The following is a 16,129-nucleotide window of genomic DNA, read 5'->3' as shown; positions in this document are numbered from 1 at the left end:
GCTGAATACACCATCTTTGCGCTTGGGGCAATGACGCAGCTAATGAGGTTCTAACCGAGGCGCGTCTATTGCTGGTTGAAAACTATTTCCAAACCCCCTCCTGGGCCTGGGTTCAGCCCAGTGCCCTCGAGAATTTCTGGAAGGGCTCCCTCCGGGTTAAAGCCCTACAAATCTTAGTTAAATGTTTCTAGTTAAAAAAATCGAACTAGGTTTGCTAAATCGTTTTGATTAAAGAATATCTGTAGTTCTGCGAGTTAAAATTTTGTGTTATACGGATCAAAACCTCTCACAGGCTTTTACGGTCAGCTCTGCAGGCATACCGCATACCCTACGAAATCTGGTTCGAATCTAGGTCGTATTATTAATAAACATTTTTACACCATGATTTGCACCAGCCATACCCTACCAAATCTGGTTCGAATCTAGGTCGTATTATATAAACATTTTTACACCATGATTTGCACCTTATCTAATCCGATTCAAATATTGGTAAATATAGTTTATAGGACATTTAGACAAACATGTAATTACTTCTTCTCATACTATATTTGTAGGGTAGTGATAAACAGTATTGTATTATTATTATTATTATTAATTGTCGGCCATTCTGCGAAGTACTGTTAGCTGATTTATTGTTCATATTTCCCACGTGATACTGATCGCTTGTATTGTAGTTACCAACATTACTGAAATAATCCTTGAATGGTTGTATATCATATCCTAAGTTGTTTTAATCGTTGCCTTAACCACAAAAAAGAAGAACATATGTATGGAATGCCAAGCATTTGAAAATTCTGAGAGTTCAAAATAAATACGGCTGCTTCAAGCAAAGATGAAACAAATAATTGCGGCACAAATTCTTATTCTTTGGCCTTGAATCAAAGCTTAAATGAGCTCAACTTTGCACTTGGGGCAGCGATGCAGCTGATGAAGTTCCAAGCTCGTTGCATGCTTGTGTTATTTCAGATCTTCTATATATCCAAGATGCGATGGGGTTTGTCTGCTGTGCCTAATTAAAATAAGGGGGCCTTTGCTACGCGTGATAAAAATTATATATCCAAGATGCGATGGGGTTTGTCTGCTGTGCCTAATTAAAATAAGGGGGCCTTTCCTACGCGTGATAAAAATTTGCTCAAATTTTGGAGTTGTTTTTGTGCTATAAAAATGCATCAGTTTAGTCAGAATGTATCAGATACCTTTAATTGGAAATATTTCTTAAACAATTAGTAATTCGATCTTGTAAAATCTCTATGAAAATGATGGATTACTCAGACTGTATACAAAAATTGTGTATATAACTTGCTAAGAGCATAGAACAAGCACACACAAACACACAATAAAAAAGATGGAAGATACACAAAGAGAGCTAACTTGGAAGAGAGAGGAGGAACGTGCCAAAGTGGAAGTGTTGAAATATGTGCTTGGGTTTTTGAAAATTGCAAGGGTAAAATGATCAAATGAGTGAACTTACTCTAACAATTTTTTGACGCTCATTTAGATGTAAAATATTATCTTTCGTTAATCATTTCCATATCTTATAAAAATAACATGTGGAAAGTGCATCTTCTGTCGTAAGATACTTTTAGCAAAGAAGTAGCATCCTTCCAACATATTGCGCCAAGACTGTAATGAGGACAATTGCCAAAAAAAAGATAAGATTACAAAATGACCAGTGGGACGCATCCATTATTAGAAACAATTCCTAAAGAAATGAGCAGTTGGAAAAATTAAATCCCATTGAAAATGATGGATTACCCAAAATGTTCACTCCAATTGTATATATCACATGCTAGGAGCATGGGACTTGCCAAGAAAAAGATGGAAGATACACAAAGAGAGCCAACTTTGGAAGAGAAAGGAGAGGAACGTGCCAAAGTGGAAGCGTGGAATTATGTGCTTGGGTTTTCAAAAATTGCAGTGGTAAAATGTGCCATTCAGCTTGGAATAGCTGATGCTATTGAAAGCCATGGAAGCCCCATGACACTCTTAGAGCTATCGGCAACTCTTAAGTGCGATCCTTCTTCCCTTTACCGCATCATGAGGTTCCTAGTTCACCAGAAAATATTCAAAGAAGTCCAACCCAAAATCCCATCCGGCCCCAAAAGTTATGCACAAACACCTTTGTCCCGCTGCCTACTAAAATCCAGTCAAAATAGCATGGCTGCATTGATTTTGCTGGAGAGTAGTCCAGTAATGCTAGCACCATGGCATGGCCTTAGTGCCCGTATTCTAGGCAATGGCACCAATACTCCCGCATTTGAGGCAGTACATGGTGAGGATATATGGAGCTTTGCAGCGGCTAATCCTGGTCACAGCGAGCTTATCAATGAAGCAATGGCTTGTGATGCAAGCTTGGCACTGCCTGCACTGATTGAGAGTTCTTTAGAGGTTTTCAATGGGATTGAGACCATAGTGGATGTGGGTGGTGGTAATGGAACTACTTTAGGCTTGTTGGTTAAGGCCTGTCCTTGGATTACTCGAGGGATCAATTTTGATCTTCCTCATGTTGTATCTGTTGCTGAGGAGAGTGATCGAGTGGAGAGTGTTGGAGGAGACATGTTTGATTGTATTCCAAAGGCCGATGCTGCAATTATCAAAGTCAGTAAATATACTGTCCTCAATCTTGCTTAGTAGTCAAGCTACCTTTTCTTATATATGTTTGTGACTTCTTTTTTTCATTTTTTATTTTTTATTTTTTTATCCATCATTAACTTACCGTTTCTGTGATTCTTTAAATTAAAGATACTTACGCTGGTAATAACATGCTACATCATCTGTGTGATCTGGTAATGCGGTTTAGAAAATATCATTGGCATCTAGCATTAATTATTTGTATAAATTTTGATTATTCTTATGTGTATTTAGTCGGTTCTTCATGACTGGGGAGATGAGGAGTGCATCCGTATACTGAAGAAATGTAAGGACGCAATTCCTGAGGACAAAGGGAAGGTGATAATTCTGGAAGCTGTTATTGAAGAAGATGAGATCAAAGACGAGCTAACCGATGTGAGATTGATGCTAGACATGGTGATGATGGCTCATACTAGCACTGGCAAAGAGAGGACCTTGAAGGAATGGGAATATGTTCTTGGGGAAGCTGGCTTTAGCCGACACACGGTCACACCTATTAATGCTGTCCAATCTGTTATCCAGGCTTTTCCATAATGTTCGAAAACTTGTGGGATTTGAAGTCCTGAATTTCGTGTATTATTGTATTGTTCAAGTTATACTTGCTGGTATCTCTTTGTAGTTTTTGTGTGGACAATAATACAGTTTGTGCTGATCTCTTTCAATCCTAATTCTGATGGGAAGTGAATTGTTAAGTGAGGGATGTATATATTGTGAGATTCGTAAGTTGAGCCTTGAACTAAAACTATGAGTCCAACATATCTTGGACTAGAAAAGTAGCTAGCTAGTTGGCTAATCTTGCAGTTACAAAATGAAGCAGGCAGGAGGGTGTACGGCCCTGATTAAACATGCCCTATTTTTCTGGTAGTGTGCTTCGTTGTCAAAGACGGTAAACTTAGGCCTTGATTGAGCCTCAGACCAAAAGAAAAAAGGCCTTGATTGAGTCATGGCCACCACTGACAAACTTTCAAAGGGTTCTCGTGGTTCAGCTATCACTATCTGTGTAATGTAGAGATTATATCCAGAATGCAATCAAGAAAACCACTCAGGGAAACGTAGCCTCGTGGTGCTATCAACAAGCTCATGGAATTACGTCGATCAAGTAAAGTTGCAGGCTTGCATCAATCACATCAGTTGATCTTGGATCACAATATTCAATTTCTACAAGCATGTGTGTATATATACAACTAAACTTACAAACAAGTACATTATATGTAGTTGATGTGTAATTACTACATCAATAATTAAGACCATTACTTACTTCCCTGAAATTGGTAATTGTAGTCTGTGAAGAACTGAAAGGAGCAGTAATAAGTTTCGGGTCTACGTATCCCACATCGCCTGGAGAAGAGAAACTGTCAAGTACGAGAGAGGTATAAATTGAAGCAGCATAACTTTTGTAATGCTCACGGAGCCATGCGTTGAGCACAGAGCGAACTATTCTTTCGCCTTTTACTAAAGAATACCGTGTGCGCGGCGCTTTAAATGGCATACGCCTATTTTTGGAAGGGTGCACCTCTGTGGGTGCCCCTCAGATTGTAGTTATCAATGCTTGTGTGTTACCGAGTTGAAGTAAATCTATACTCGCTTGCGAATTAGAGTTAGGTTCGTTTGTTGTTTAAAAGTATAATGCCTGATGTTAAAACCACATCAGATCACATATCGGCGAAGTCGGCGAAGACAATCAGCAGTCTAAGTATTATGACGTGCTAAGTTCTGTTGCATAAGCAATACTGGATTGGAATAAATGTACAAAGTTCAACAAGAATTTAGTAACAGGTGACACCAACAATCACCTATGTTATGTTAAATGAAACCAAGAAGCCTATACACATAGTCCTTCACACCAGATAAACATGAGCATATGTTTGAAGATAGGAGAGTGGTTACCACAGTAGCCTGCTATTGGGGCTTACGCATGTGATCCTTGCCTTTCACTACCGCAAGGCTTGGCTCACCCTACCAAGTCCAGTTCAAGTTACTATAGTGGGGCTGCTTACGACAAAGTTGATTTTCCCTTGCTCTTGTTGCATTATGTTTAGTATATTTTTGTTCTGAATATGTGAAGAGATGAGATATATTGTTCTTGATTACAGATATTAACATATGGCTAGTCATTGTTGTTCATAACAGAGATCCATTCTATCTCGTAATCATTCTCATTCTATTTTGAGCATAACGCTCCTACTCCTCCTTTTTCATCGTCATTGGTCCTTTTGACATAACATTCTCGGCCTCCTCCGGTTCGGTAGGAAAGAAACCTGTAGCCAGTGACCAGCTCTGCTATGGAGGTACCCTGAAATCCGCTCCTTAGCTATAAAGTTCCAGAGTCATGCAGAACAGACACTAACCGTCGTCCAATTCTAAAAATTAATTGGACCTTCAAGGGAGTACTCATGTATTAATGCAACCAGATATACAAGTTCACTGATTTTCGGTCCTTGTGTAGCCCTCACATGAAATTGGAGTGTCAAATCAAGGTTCGAAGTTGGTTGGCTATGTTTGTTTCCTGCAGAAAGATAATTAATGAAATTAGTGGTTAGATACAATCCACAGAGAGAGCAAAGACTTGGATTAAAACAATCTTTGCACTTGGGGCTGTTCAACTTAGGAATAGAAATGAAAACTCAACAGACTACTTTCTGTATTTCTTTTAAAAGTATATGTATAAAAAGGGTTTTTATCAGCTATAGGGTCTGAACTTTATTGTACCGGACAAAATGGTACCCAAACTTATAAAGTGATCAATGAGGTACCCAGACTTTTGAAAACACATTATCGAGGTACCTTCGTTATTTTATCGTCACGGCTCTGTTGCAAGAGACCACGTGTCATGCACGTGATAAAATATTGAGGGGCATTTTCGTCTTTTACTTGTCTGACTAAACCTAGAGGTATCAAGTCTTCGTCATTTCCTCTGAACCCAATACAAAAATCAAATTCAGAGTTTTAAGAAAAGGGTTTCTCAAAAAGGAATTCAAACAGAGTTTTCTGAAAAAGCTTTCGAAATCTTTTGAAAAAGCCTCTTTTGACAAGATTCGCGAATAATCTCTCTATATTGACTGATGGGGGATTGCTGGAGGTTCTTTAGGGTGTCTGGACTACGACCACCTCAAAGTAAGTTTGAAGCTCGATTTTTAACCCTTTATCACCATGGGTCGTCTTCTATTTGCTGTATTATGATTGATTTTACTATTATTTATGTTGGGGTTGTCAAAAACTGGGTTTTTTAATTGTGGACCTAGGGTTTATTAAATGGGTTTGTCCTTGGAGTGTAGTTGTTTGACTGGAGCACTCTCATACGTTTTCTGGTGTTATAGTCTTTTTTGTGTGGATGTTGTCTCATTATAAATAAAAGGCATGTAGATTAAAGTATTTGAATATGGGGAGATTATGCTTCAGTTGTACTATTTTCAAAGCAAAGACTAGATTGTTTAATCAAAAGATTGCAGACATGTGCCTTAGTGTTTATATTCTTCAAATAGTCATATACTTCAAACCATATTGGTTAGTTTGTATTGGTGGGTGTGAACTGTGAAATCAGTTTTCTTAGTATGTGTGAATGCCTCTGAAACGTGTGGGGATGACAAGCAAATTAAAGACTTAACTTGTTTAGACTTGTGTGAAATATGCAGTTTCAAATGAGTACTTCACCATGGAGATACACCATGGAGGTTATTTCGACAAGATGCCCGATGGGACAAAGAAGTATAAAATAGCTAAGTTCAATAAGTTGGGTGGAGTCTTGTATTATGATGGATTGGATCCTGAGAAGCTTACATGGGTAGAGCTCGACAACATTGCATGGGAATTAGGATACAGAGAGAAACCAATATCCTATTGCTACAAGCTGCCGGGGACATTAAGCTGTGAGGGATGGATTCCTGTGAAGAATGATGCCGATGCTGCAGAGATGACAAAGCAAATATCAAATAAGAAAAGACAAATCAGCTTGTATATCACTGGCGGTGGCAGAAGGAAGAAAAAGGAGGCTGAGTTGGATGATGTAGTGCCAAGGCCTTCTAATTGGCATAATCCTTTGAATAATGTGCTGCCAGCAGAGAAAATAAATATTGATGTGTCTGCTAATTTGGTGGCTAGCCAAATAAATAGGTTATACATGGAAAAGGTTGTAGGGGTTGGTGTAAGAAGTAGTGTAAATGGCAGGAGGGATGATTTGATAATTAATGACAATGGTGTAAATGAGGGTGTGCTTGGTGAAGGGTTGAATGTAGTAAAGAATGATAGTGAGGTGGGTAGAGATTTGTCTGAAGTAGTAAATGAAGGTAGTGTGGTGGAGAATGCAGTCAAAGTTGGAAATGAAGATGAAGAAGGGCATGAAGGTAACTTAAATACATTTAATGTTGCTGTGAGAAGGCCTACATTCAAAAAGAGTGCAACCAGACAAGAAAAAGGCAAAGCTGCAATCATTGAAGCACCATTGGAGGCTAGTGGATTTAAGAAGAAAGGTAGACAAGTTAAGGGTTCAAAGTATAAAACAAGAAACGAAGGAAAAAAGAAGTATGACAAGGTAGATTCTGATTATGGTAGTGGGGGTTCAGATTTTTTTATCGATAGTGATTATGAGCAAGACCAAAAAGATGATGATGTTGATTTTGAAGAGAATGTTGCAAACCCAGAAAGAGTGGAGGAGTATGATGAGATGGGCTACAATGGTTTGTGTTCTGATGATGAAAGAGAATCCCATGTGTTCATGCTATATGTGCAATTTTTAAGAAGAAAGAGAATCCTGCATTATATGTTGACGAATTCCTTCACCCATAAAAGTATTTGGATTCCTACAATCCAATCATTTTTCCCATTGCTGGTGATGATGACTGGGAGCAAGTTGATTATCCAATTGCTCCTCCACTTTATAGGAGGCAAGCAGGTCGACCTAAGATGAAGAGGAACAAAGAGCCTGGTGAGAAATTGGCACCTCCTGCGCCTGAATCTGATGGCACCATTAGAATGCCTAAAAGCCAATATGGGACGAAGATGACATGCACAATATGTAACCAGAAGGGTTGTCCAACAAAAATGTCTAAATCTGTAAGTGTTTAGTTAATTTTTTTTTTTTAAATGCAAAATCTGACCATCTTTACAATCTTTAACAATTCTTAGGTAAGAAGGTATCTGAGCCTCAAAGTTTATGTAGGGTGAAGGTAGCTCAAGGGATGGCCAAGCAAGAAAGAGGCAGAATAATGATCAACAGGTTTTAATATATGCACTTAGTTGATTATGTGTTCTTTATATTCTTTATATTGTGGTATTCAAAAGTTATATTCTCTTATATGAATCTGCTGTGGTAATTTAAGCAATTGTTATACTTTGATCAGTTATGTGATAATGGTGATATATTGAATATTAGAGCTTCTAATTATTAATACTTAAATAGAACACCCACAGAACTAAAGTGTCCAGCAAACTTAGATTAAGTTTCTGAAACCTTTATTTATATAGTTGACATGAAGAGATTTAGTGTATTTTGTTATAATGTTGCAGGCCAAGAGAGCAGCTGCTCCAAAGAGGTCTAAGAATGCCATTCCTCAGGTCATCACATCAAAAATGACATACAAAAAAAGAAAAGCAGCTGAGGAAGCATCATCGTCACATGCTGTGCAACCAAATTCAAAAGCTAGAAGGCAACCAAGTTCAAAAGCTAGAAGGCCAGCAAGTTCAGAAGGTAGGAAGCAACCAAGTTCACAAAGAAGGAAGAAACCAAGTACACAAGCCACTCAACAGCCAAATTCACAAGTTATGGAGCAGTGCCAGACTTCACAGATTACTCAACAGAGCCAGACATCCTCTGAATGGGCAGGCTTTTGAAGATGTTAAAATATGTGCTATGCAACCAGCTGACTTTTAAGCAGACATTATTTGCGCTTAACTTTTGAGTTTTGTTGTCAGCTTCATCTTAATTGTTCTAGTATTTAAGTACATAATATTAATTGGTGCTAGCTTTTGTGTTTGGATTTAGATTAACTAGAGATCTGATCTAAGGATGATGCACATACAATGCTTTTGAATTAGATGAATGGATGATGCACATTCAGTGCTTTTGAACATGTTATGGTGATGCTCATTTGATTTTTTTTACATGTATGATGTCCTATAATAGCAGGTTTTGAATATCTTTGTTTGTCAATGAATTACAACTCCGTAAGTAGATAGTTACTCAATTAAATTGCAATAAGATAATGATGGTGATGTTTTGTGTGCAATCTGATGGAGTGAAAATCAAGGGTGTGAGGAAGTTTTGGAGGGAAAGTTGGGAAGGAAATCAGCACAACTATTGATTTTTAGAGGGAAATTTGAAGGGAAAAGGAGGGAATAACAACATAACAAGGGGTATTCCAGTTATTTCCGCTAAAAAAAAGTCACGTGCACGGAAACGTGATCTCTTGTAACAGAGTTGTGACGGGAAAATGACGAAGGTACCTCAATAATATGTTTTCGAAAGTCTGGGTACCTCATTGATCACTTTATAAGTTTGGGAACCATTTTGTCCGGTTCACTAAAGTTCAGACCCTGTAGCTGATAAAAACCCGTATAAAAATGTTCACCTTCTATTAGTTTTCAATTTACTAATGATTAATATTGAAAACTTTTAACTTTTCAGCTTTCTGTGGTAAAGTTTGGTTGGCAGAAGTAACTTCAACACTGGATAACTGTTATTGGTTATTTGACCACTTTATCTATTCAAGATAAGTATGCTGCTGTTTTTTTTTATTTTTTTATTTTTTTATTTTTTATCAATTAAATAGAGGATTAGGCGATATTAGTTCCTCTGCGACAGCCGATATGGGGTGACTGACACCCACCCACTGTTTGGACCCAAAATGAACATTTTGGCCTGACAATGCGTGTCTTGGAGAAATTGAGCCAATGTCAGTGGCTCAAGCTATATATTGTCGACAAGTTCGAAATATATATTTAGAGGCTAAATAAAGCCTACTATGGAAGTATGACAAGTCAACTTTAGCATATTTTCCTACTTCGGCTAGGAAAAAACCGAGCTAGACAAGGAAGGAGGGGTGGTAGACTAACCAAATGAAATCGAAATGTGCTGAAACTTTCCAGATCCATTCTAGACAGCCCAAGGATCATTTCTTATGAAGAGTGCCAGAGATGTTTTTGAGTGGAAGGCCTTCAAACAATCAGTCCAATCTTTTGCAGAAGCAAAACTGGAAAACTGGACCTGTAAGAGGTCCAGCAGCGTTTTCGGCCCAACCACTATACCAAAAATTCTGAAATTTTGCCAGGGTGATATACACTCATAATGGAACATTTTTTATGAAGAGGTCATAGTGAAATTAGGAATGCTTGTTGGAGAAATAATTGAAGGAATAAAGGGGCAAAAACTGACCTAAAAACAGCTCAATATTCACATGTTCATGTTTCCTACCCACATGAAAAAAGCTAGATGCTTTTCTTCTTTTCCTTGGATATATTTTTCAAGACAATCTCTTTAATAGATCATCATCACTTCCATGTTGTTGCACCTTCATGCCTTGCTTTCATTTCATCATTTCTCTATCTTTTCCATATTTTACAAATCACTTTCATATTCCACTTTCATTATTTTTCTTCCACTCATCATTTCACTCTTCTTTTTCTTCCCTATATAAACACATTCTCTTCTCATTCTAAAACACACATTCACAACACAACAACAACATCTCTAAGATGATCTAAGTTCTCTCTAGAGCAAACCTCTCTAAGAGCAACTCCTCTCCCTCTCTTTCTCTTTCTCTTAGCGGTGATCTCACTCCTAGTCCTAGTCTTCTCATAAGCCGACTTTCAGTGCCACCAAACCCTCTGTCAACGTGCTTCGGTCCTAGTCTCCTCGGGAGCCGACGGTAGTGCCGCGACCACAACGGTTACAGAACCAGCCAAGCAAGGGTAACGCCCTAGCAACTCAGCCAAGCTAAAGTCACGCTTTAGCAAGATCTCAACATTTCCCGGTGATGTCGCTCTGCTCGATCTACAATATTGAGTATCGATTGTGTTAACAAGAAGAAAGCTCAGCAAAAGTCCTCGCCACGAGGCACAAAGAATCCCACGACGAGGTTGGTGCTCTCCTCGTCCACAATTGCTTGAAAGAAGTCAGGTCAAGGGACACCCCTGACGACCGCACCCGAACGGTGCTGGCACGCCCGCGCAGAAAAGAGACTGTTGACCAGCTGCAGCAAAATTGGAGCCAAACATTTTGGCACGCCCAGTGGGACAAGGTTAGAATTTTTTTCTCTTGAAGCACATTCAACCACCGGGCTTCAAAACAAACATTTTGGCACACCCGGTGGGACCACATCAGAAGTTTTTCTCTTAAAGCACATTCAACCACCGGGCTTCAAAACAAACATTTTGGCACGCCCAGTGGGACTACACTAGAGTCTTTTTGCATTTGTTCGCCATCATTGAGATGCTAGGGGAAAATCTTTACCAAAAGAAATTCCTAAAGTAAATAGATGGTCAATGTTGCCACCACTGGCGATACTGCCATTAATGATGAGTTTATGCCTATTCCCATCCCAGAGGGGGCAAGCATTGATGAACAGCTCGCCATCATCATGGCCAACATCGAGAGGAATAAAGAAAAGCATGCCAGGGACATGGCCATTTTGATCGCAAAAACAAAGCAGAGGTTTCGCGATTGGGACCTAGAAATTGAGCAGAACGCTCGAGAAGAGGTCATTTATGAGGCTGATTTGCCTATAGGTGGCAATCAACCTAATGGCCTCACTGGTGAATCACAGCCTTACATAGAGGCTAATTATGGAGAACGTCATCAACAAGATTGTTCTTCAGACAAGAAAATTGTCTCTGAACAAATATCTGATGTCTCCACTGATCAAGCCAAATATGTGGCTACTGATCAGATGCATGGGGGGCAAGATATGACCCATGATCATCCCTTTGATCAAGAGAAGTTGGCGTTAGTTGGCGACAAAGCCGATCTTGGAACATCTTCATCTTCAAAAGTGCAATTGAAGATCATGTTTCGCCAACCAACAAAGATACTTGGGGGGCAAGATTACTCCTCCTACGAGCCAAATTTTTCCCAAGTTTTCGATGAGAAGTATCTTTGTTCTTTTCCTACAAGCTCTCACAGGAGGGATTTTTACCCTACAAATTTTGATACATCGGAGCTTGGAGTGAAGCATAGATGGCCTCCCCCGTGGCCTTCTGGAGGTTAGCCAAATATAGTGCTGCTAACTTCTTTCTTTGTTTTTAAATTTCCTGTCAATTTTCAGTTTTCATTTTTATTTTCGTCATTTGTGAATCATAACGGAATAGGTGAAGTCTCTTTTGTTAATATTGGCCTAAACTCCTTATTGGTGCCTAGTTCAGGTCCCTTAAGGTTAAGGGCGGCTTTTATTAACACTTGTTGAACTGTCTTCACACTTATGACCTTTCTCATCTTAGTAAGTATAGCCTATGTGAAATGGTGTCTAGAAAGGGGACAACGTTCATGACAGGTTCTTGAATCCAGAAGTGCGTGCAAATGGGCCTAAACCACTACGTGGGAGTAGCTCATGCCAAAATGGATTCTGCCTCTCTTGTTCGCCCTCCCCCACCTGGCTATTTCAGTAAGGTTGCCCAAAGGATTTGAAAGAAAATTTGTGTCTAGACGACTATACTTGGGCCGCATGTCTAAACCTTGATTCACAATGTCTTAAAAAAAAAAAAAAAAAAAATACAAAAAGAGTTTCAAATTTGTGCGTCGCGGAGGATGCAAAAAATTGTGTTCTTGCCTAGTAGTGGCTGGAACTTGTTAATATACTTAAGAGGCCATTGGTATTGGTCTGGGCACATATACAAGAGGCATTTAATATGCCTAGTATGGTATTAGCAGTGGAGGAGGTCAAATCAATATTTTTGCCAATAATTGTGGCGAAAGCTGGGTTGCGAATTGTTGGCAGCGAAGTGGTTTTAATTACATGGCCTCGCAAAGGATGGTTCGCGAAGGAAGACTGGCGATTAATATATGTATGCTCACTATGTATAATTAAGAGAGAGAGAGGCTACTGTTCAAGTAATTTTAGTCAAGCCAATACAAGTGGCTTTGGAGCAACGACATTATAAGAGGAGTGCTGATTCAAGACCTCTTCAGTCAAGACGAAGACCTTTGACTTCGAGGTCTGGGGGGCAATGTTTGGACCCAAAATGAACATTTTGGCCTGACAAGGCGTGTCTTGGAGAAATTGAGCCAATGTCAGTGGCTCAAGCTATATATTGTCGACAAGTTCGAAATATATATTTAGAGGCTAAATAAAGCCTACTATGGAAGTATGACAAGTCAACTTTAGCATATTTTCCTACTTCGGCTAGGAAAAAACCGAGCTAGACAAGGAAGGAGGGGTGGCAGACTAACCAAATGAAATCGAAATGTGCTGAAACTTTCCAGATCCATTCTAGACAGCCCAAGGATCATTTCTTATGAAGAGTGCCAGAGATGTTTTTGAGTGAAAGGCCTTCAAACAATCAGTCCAATCTTTTGCAGAAGCAAAACTGGAAAACTGGACCTGTAAGAGGTCCAGCAGCGTTTTCGGCCCAACCACTATACCAAAAATTCTGAAATTTTGCCAGGGTGATCTACACTCATAATGGAACATTTTTTATGAAGAGGTCATAGTGAAATTAGGAATGCTTGTTGGAGAAATAATTGAAGGAATAAAGGGGCAAAAACTGACCTAAAAACAGCTCAATATTCACATGTTCATGTTTCCTACCCACATGAAAAAAGCTAGATGCTTTTCTTCTTTTCCTTGGATATATTTTTCAAGACAATCTCTTTAATAGATCATCATCACTTCCATGTTGTTGCACCTTCATGCCTTGCTTTCATTTCATCATTTCTCTATCTTTTCCATATTTTACAAATCACTTTCATATTCCACTTTCATTATTTTTCTTCCACTCATCATTTCACTCTTCTTTTTCTTCCCTATATAAACACCTTCTCTTCTCATTCTAAAACACACATTCACAACACAACAACAACATCTCTAAGATGATCTAAGTTCTCTCTAGAGCAAACCTCTCTAAGAGCAACTCCTCTCCCTCTCTTTCTCTTTCTCTTAGCGGTGATCTCACTCCTAGTCCTAGTCTTCTCATAAGCCGACTTTCAGTGCCACCAAACCCTCTGTCAACGTGCTTCGGTCCTAGTCTCCTCGGGAGCCGACGGTAGTGCCGCGACCACAACGGTTACAGAACCAGCCAAGCAAGGGTAACGCCCTAGCAACCCAGCCAAGCTAAAGTCACGCTTTAGCAAGATCTCAACATTTCCCGGTGATGTCGCTCTGCTCGATCTACAATATTGAGTATCGATTGTGTTAACAAGAAGAAAGCTCAGCAAAAGTCCTCGCCACGAGGCACAAAGAATCCCACGACGAGGTTGGTGCTCTCCTCGTCCACAATTGCTTGAAAGAAGTCAGGTCAAGGGACACCCCCGACGACCGCACCCGAACGGTGCTGGCACGCCCGCGCAGAAAAGAGACTGTTGACCAGCTGCAGCAAAATTGGAGCCAAACACCCACAATCTCGAAAGAAAGGGGGCCATCGCAACCGGGAACCCACCGCCCATCCCTCTATTTTATTTTATTAAAAAAGGAAAAGAAAACACAAGAGGAGAGAGGGGGACAAGAACCAAAACCTCTCTGAAAACAAAATGAAATAAAGTACTCAAAGTGAGCACTGAGCTAAAATAGTTACGAACTAATGAATAGAGCAATCATGCAGCAGAAACCACCGTTGCATGAAATCAATCAAGCACTTCAGAATTAGCTAATACGGAAATTCGGTAACCCTTGCAGATTGTGAACAAAGGCAGCTGATGCACAAGGAGGGCAAGAGTCCCACCAATAATGCCCCTCATGATCCACCCCATAGTTAGCTAAGCAATCAGCCATTTGATTCCCTTCTCGATAAATATGTGAAAACTGAATCTGCATAGAGGAGAGAATGGTACAACAATTGACCCAATCAACTTGAGTTTTTGGCCATTTGTTATAAAATCCAAAGTCTTTTCTGTATTAGGTGGAAAATCAACTTTCATTGATTTTGTTTTGAATGTAGGTCGCTTTGCAAGAGTGATGAACATTTGACTCTGCTTCTAAAAGTTTATGTATCACACTGTGCAAGTTCACATCCTTCAGGTTATTCACTTATGGAAGACTCCAGGGCTAGGTTTTTCATTATTTTATGTGATAAGCAAGAGAAAACGTATGTATTTCACCTAGCATTACTCATTCTATTATGACATTATATTTGCGATATTTGTTTAGTTTAATATACAGTTCTGGTCTTCTAAGGATATCGAGTTTAGATATGTAAGTTTAGCTTATGGATGGTTTAAAATTGCAACCGAACCTAACTTCACATGTAAGAGCAACTACTTTGGTTCTTGATTTGCATAATTATTGCACTAAACTTGTTCTTGTTGAGGCTTCTAATGGCAACACTGTTATTGGATTGGAATTCAGTTCCGCAAGCAGGCTACAAGCTTAACTAAGCATGCCATCTCTAGTGAGTCCTAAAACAAGAGCTGTGCTACGAGTTTTGGAGCTCAAGTGTTCATACAGATCCTGGCAAAGTTTTAAGGTAGTTCTTTTCTAAGGTTAAGGAGCTATTAAGTGAAACACCTAATTAATAGTTATACACTTCAACATTTGCATGAAATTGCTATTCCACTGCGTCTGAGCCGTTGTCCACCTAGATAACTAACTATATTCGACTGATGCATATCTGGACAAAGGGACATCAAATTGCATCCTAGCAACTGAAGCATACCTGGGAATAGGGATACTCTTAATGCCAAACATTCATTTAGAAACTGAAGCATATTGATCTAGCATTATTTGGCATCTAATTTGGGAGCTCGTCATCTTAAGTATAATTTTATCCTATATAACTAGGTTGATTCAAACACTGAAAGCGAGTCAGCTCAAGAGATTGTAGCTGTTCCATATCTAGCTTCCAGAAACCTCAAAATATGCTTTACTATCTCAACCTATCAGAAACGTCACGATAGAGTACCCTTTTAACTGTACGTCTGTACTTATGAGTGCATTTAGGAATCCCCTTTCCATTCTGTATCAAAATTTTACTGTCATGCAGTTTTGGTTCCCCTCTTTCCATTTTTACATGGACGTGTAAGAGTTCTAAAATCTAAACAAGCTGAGACCAGTTTGTCATTCTGGCTCAGCTAGCTCATATAGTTTTTCTATCGATCACTTTTCATAGGTCTGTAAAGAGAAAAGAATGGAGTGCGTACGACTTTTGCTGGTCAGAATAGAAAGACCAAATAATTCTAGATGAGGCCACGGTTATTCAAGGATCAATATGTAGATGGAGTTATTAACTGCTTCAAGTCACAAGAAAATAAAATGTATGTGCAGTAGCTAGCAGGCTCTCACTTTCATAGGAACGTGCAGCTGCTGTAACAAAATTGGAGCACCACAGAATTAACTATTCCTCAATGAACAGTTGAGCACCT

At 39.2% G+C, this 16,129-nt stretch overlaps 2 protein-coding genes and 2 non-coding genes across 5 annotated transcripts; all 4 read left to right on the top strand.

The window, feature by feature from the left end:
• Positions 1-12: 12 nt before the first annotated feature.
• On the top strand, positions 13-164 carry LOC133741609 (U4 spliceosomal RNA). Its single transcript, XR_009862052.1, has one exon. It is a non-coding gene; the product is annotated as a U4 spliceosomal RNA (small nuclear RNA).
• A 1,640-nt stretch (positions 165-1,804) lies between these two features.
• Positions 1,805-3,305, top strand: LOC133735511 (acetylserotonin O-methyltransferase-like). Its single transcript, XM_062162917.1, has 2 exons — positions 1,805-2,598; positions 2,866-3,305. The coding sequence occupies exons 1-2, from the start codon at positions 1,819-1,821 to the stop codon at positions 3,163-3,165; spliced, it is 1,080 nt and encodes a 359-aa protein (XP_062018901.1). The 5' UTR covers positions 1,805-1,818; the 3' UTR covers positions 3,166-3,305.
• Positions 3,306-4,040: 735 nt separating this feature from the next.
• LOC133741611 (U5 spliceosomal RNA) lies at positions 4,041-4,157 on the top strand. Its single transcript, XR_009862054.1, has one exon. It is a non-coding gene; the product is annotated as a U5 spliceosomal RNA (small nuclear RNA).
• A 1,406-nt stretch (positions 4,158-5,563) lies between these two features.
• LOC133739429 (uncharacterized) lies at positions 5,564-8,696 on the top strand. 2 transcript variants are annotated; one of them, XM_062167207.1, is made up of 4 exons: positions 5,564-5,745; positions 6,264-7,680; positions 7,787-7,843; positions 8,134-8,696. In XM_062167207.1, the coding sequence occupies exons 1-2, from the start codon at positions 5,694-5,696 to the stop codon at positions 7,532-7,534; spliced, it is 1,323 nt and encodes a 440-aa protein (XP_062023191.1). In that variant the 5' UTR covers positions 5,564-5,693; the 3' UTR covers positions 7,535-7,680; positions 7,787-7,843; positions 8,134-8,696. The 2 variants fall into 2 exon arrangements, with proteins under 2 accessions (XP_062023191.1, XP_062023192.1); XM_062167208.1 differs by having other exon boundaries at positions 7,753-7,843.
• The last annotated feature ends 7,433 nt before the right edge of the window (positions 8,697-16,129 follow it).

The sequence above is a fragment of the Rosa rugosa genome, chromosome 3 (genome assembly GCF_958449725.1).
Source record: "Rosa rugosa chromosome 3, drRosRugo1.1, whole genome shotgun sequence".
Lineage (NCBI taxonomy): Eukaryota > Viridiplantae > Streptophyta > Magnoliopsida > Rosales > Rosaceae > Rosa > Rosa rugosa.
The sequence above is the reverse complement of the archived record's forward strand: the minus strand, read 5'-3'. Positions and strand labels throughout refer to the sequence as shown.

Excerpts from the sequence above, each read along its gene's own strand:
- LOC133739429 (XM_062167207.1), top strand. The coding sequence starts at position 5,694 with ATGGGGGATTGCTGGAGGTTCTTTAGGGTGTCTGGACTACGACCACCT. Across the intron at positions 5,746-6,263 it reads TGGACTACGACCACCTCAAA|TTTCAAATGAGTACTTCACC; the intron begins GTAAGTTTGAAG and ends TGAAATATGCAG.
- LOC133735511 (XM_062162917.1), top strand. The coding sequence starts at position 1,819 with ATGGAAGATACACAAAGAGAGCCAACTTTGGAAGAGAAAGGAGAGGAA. Across the intron at positions 2,599-2,865 it reads CCGATGCTGCAATTATCAAA|TCGGTTCTTCATGACTGGGG; the intron begins GTCAGTAAATAT and ends ATGTGTATTTAG.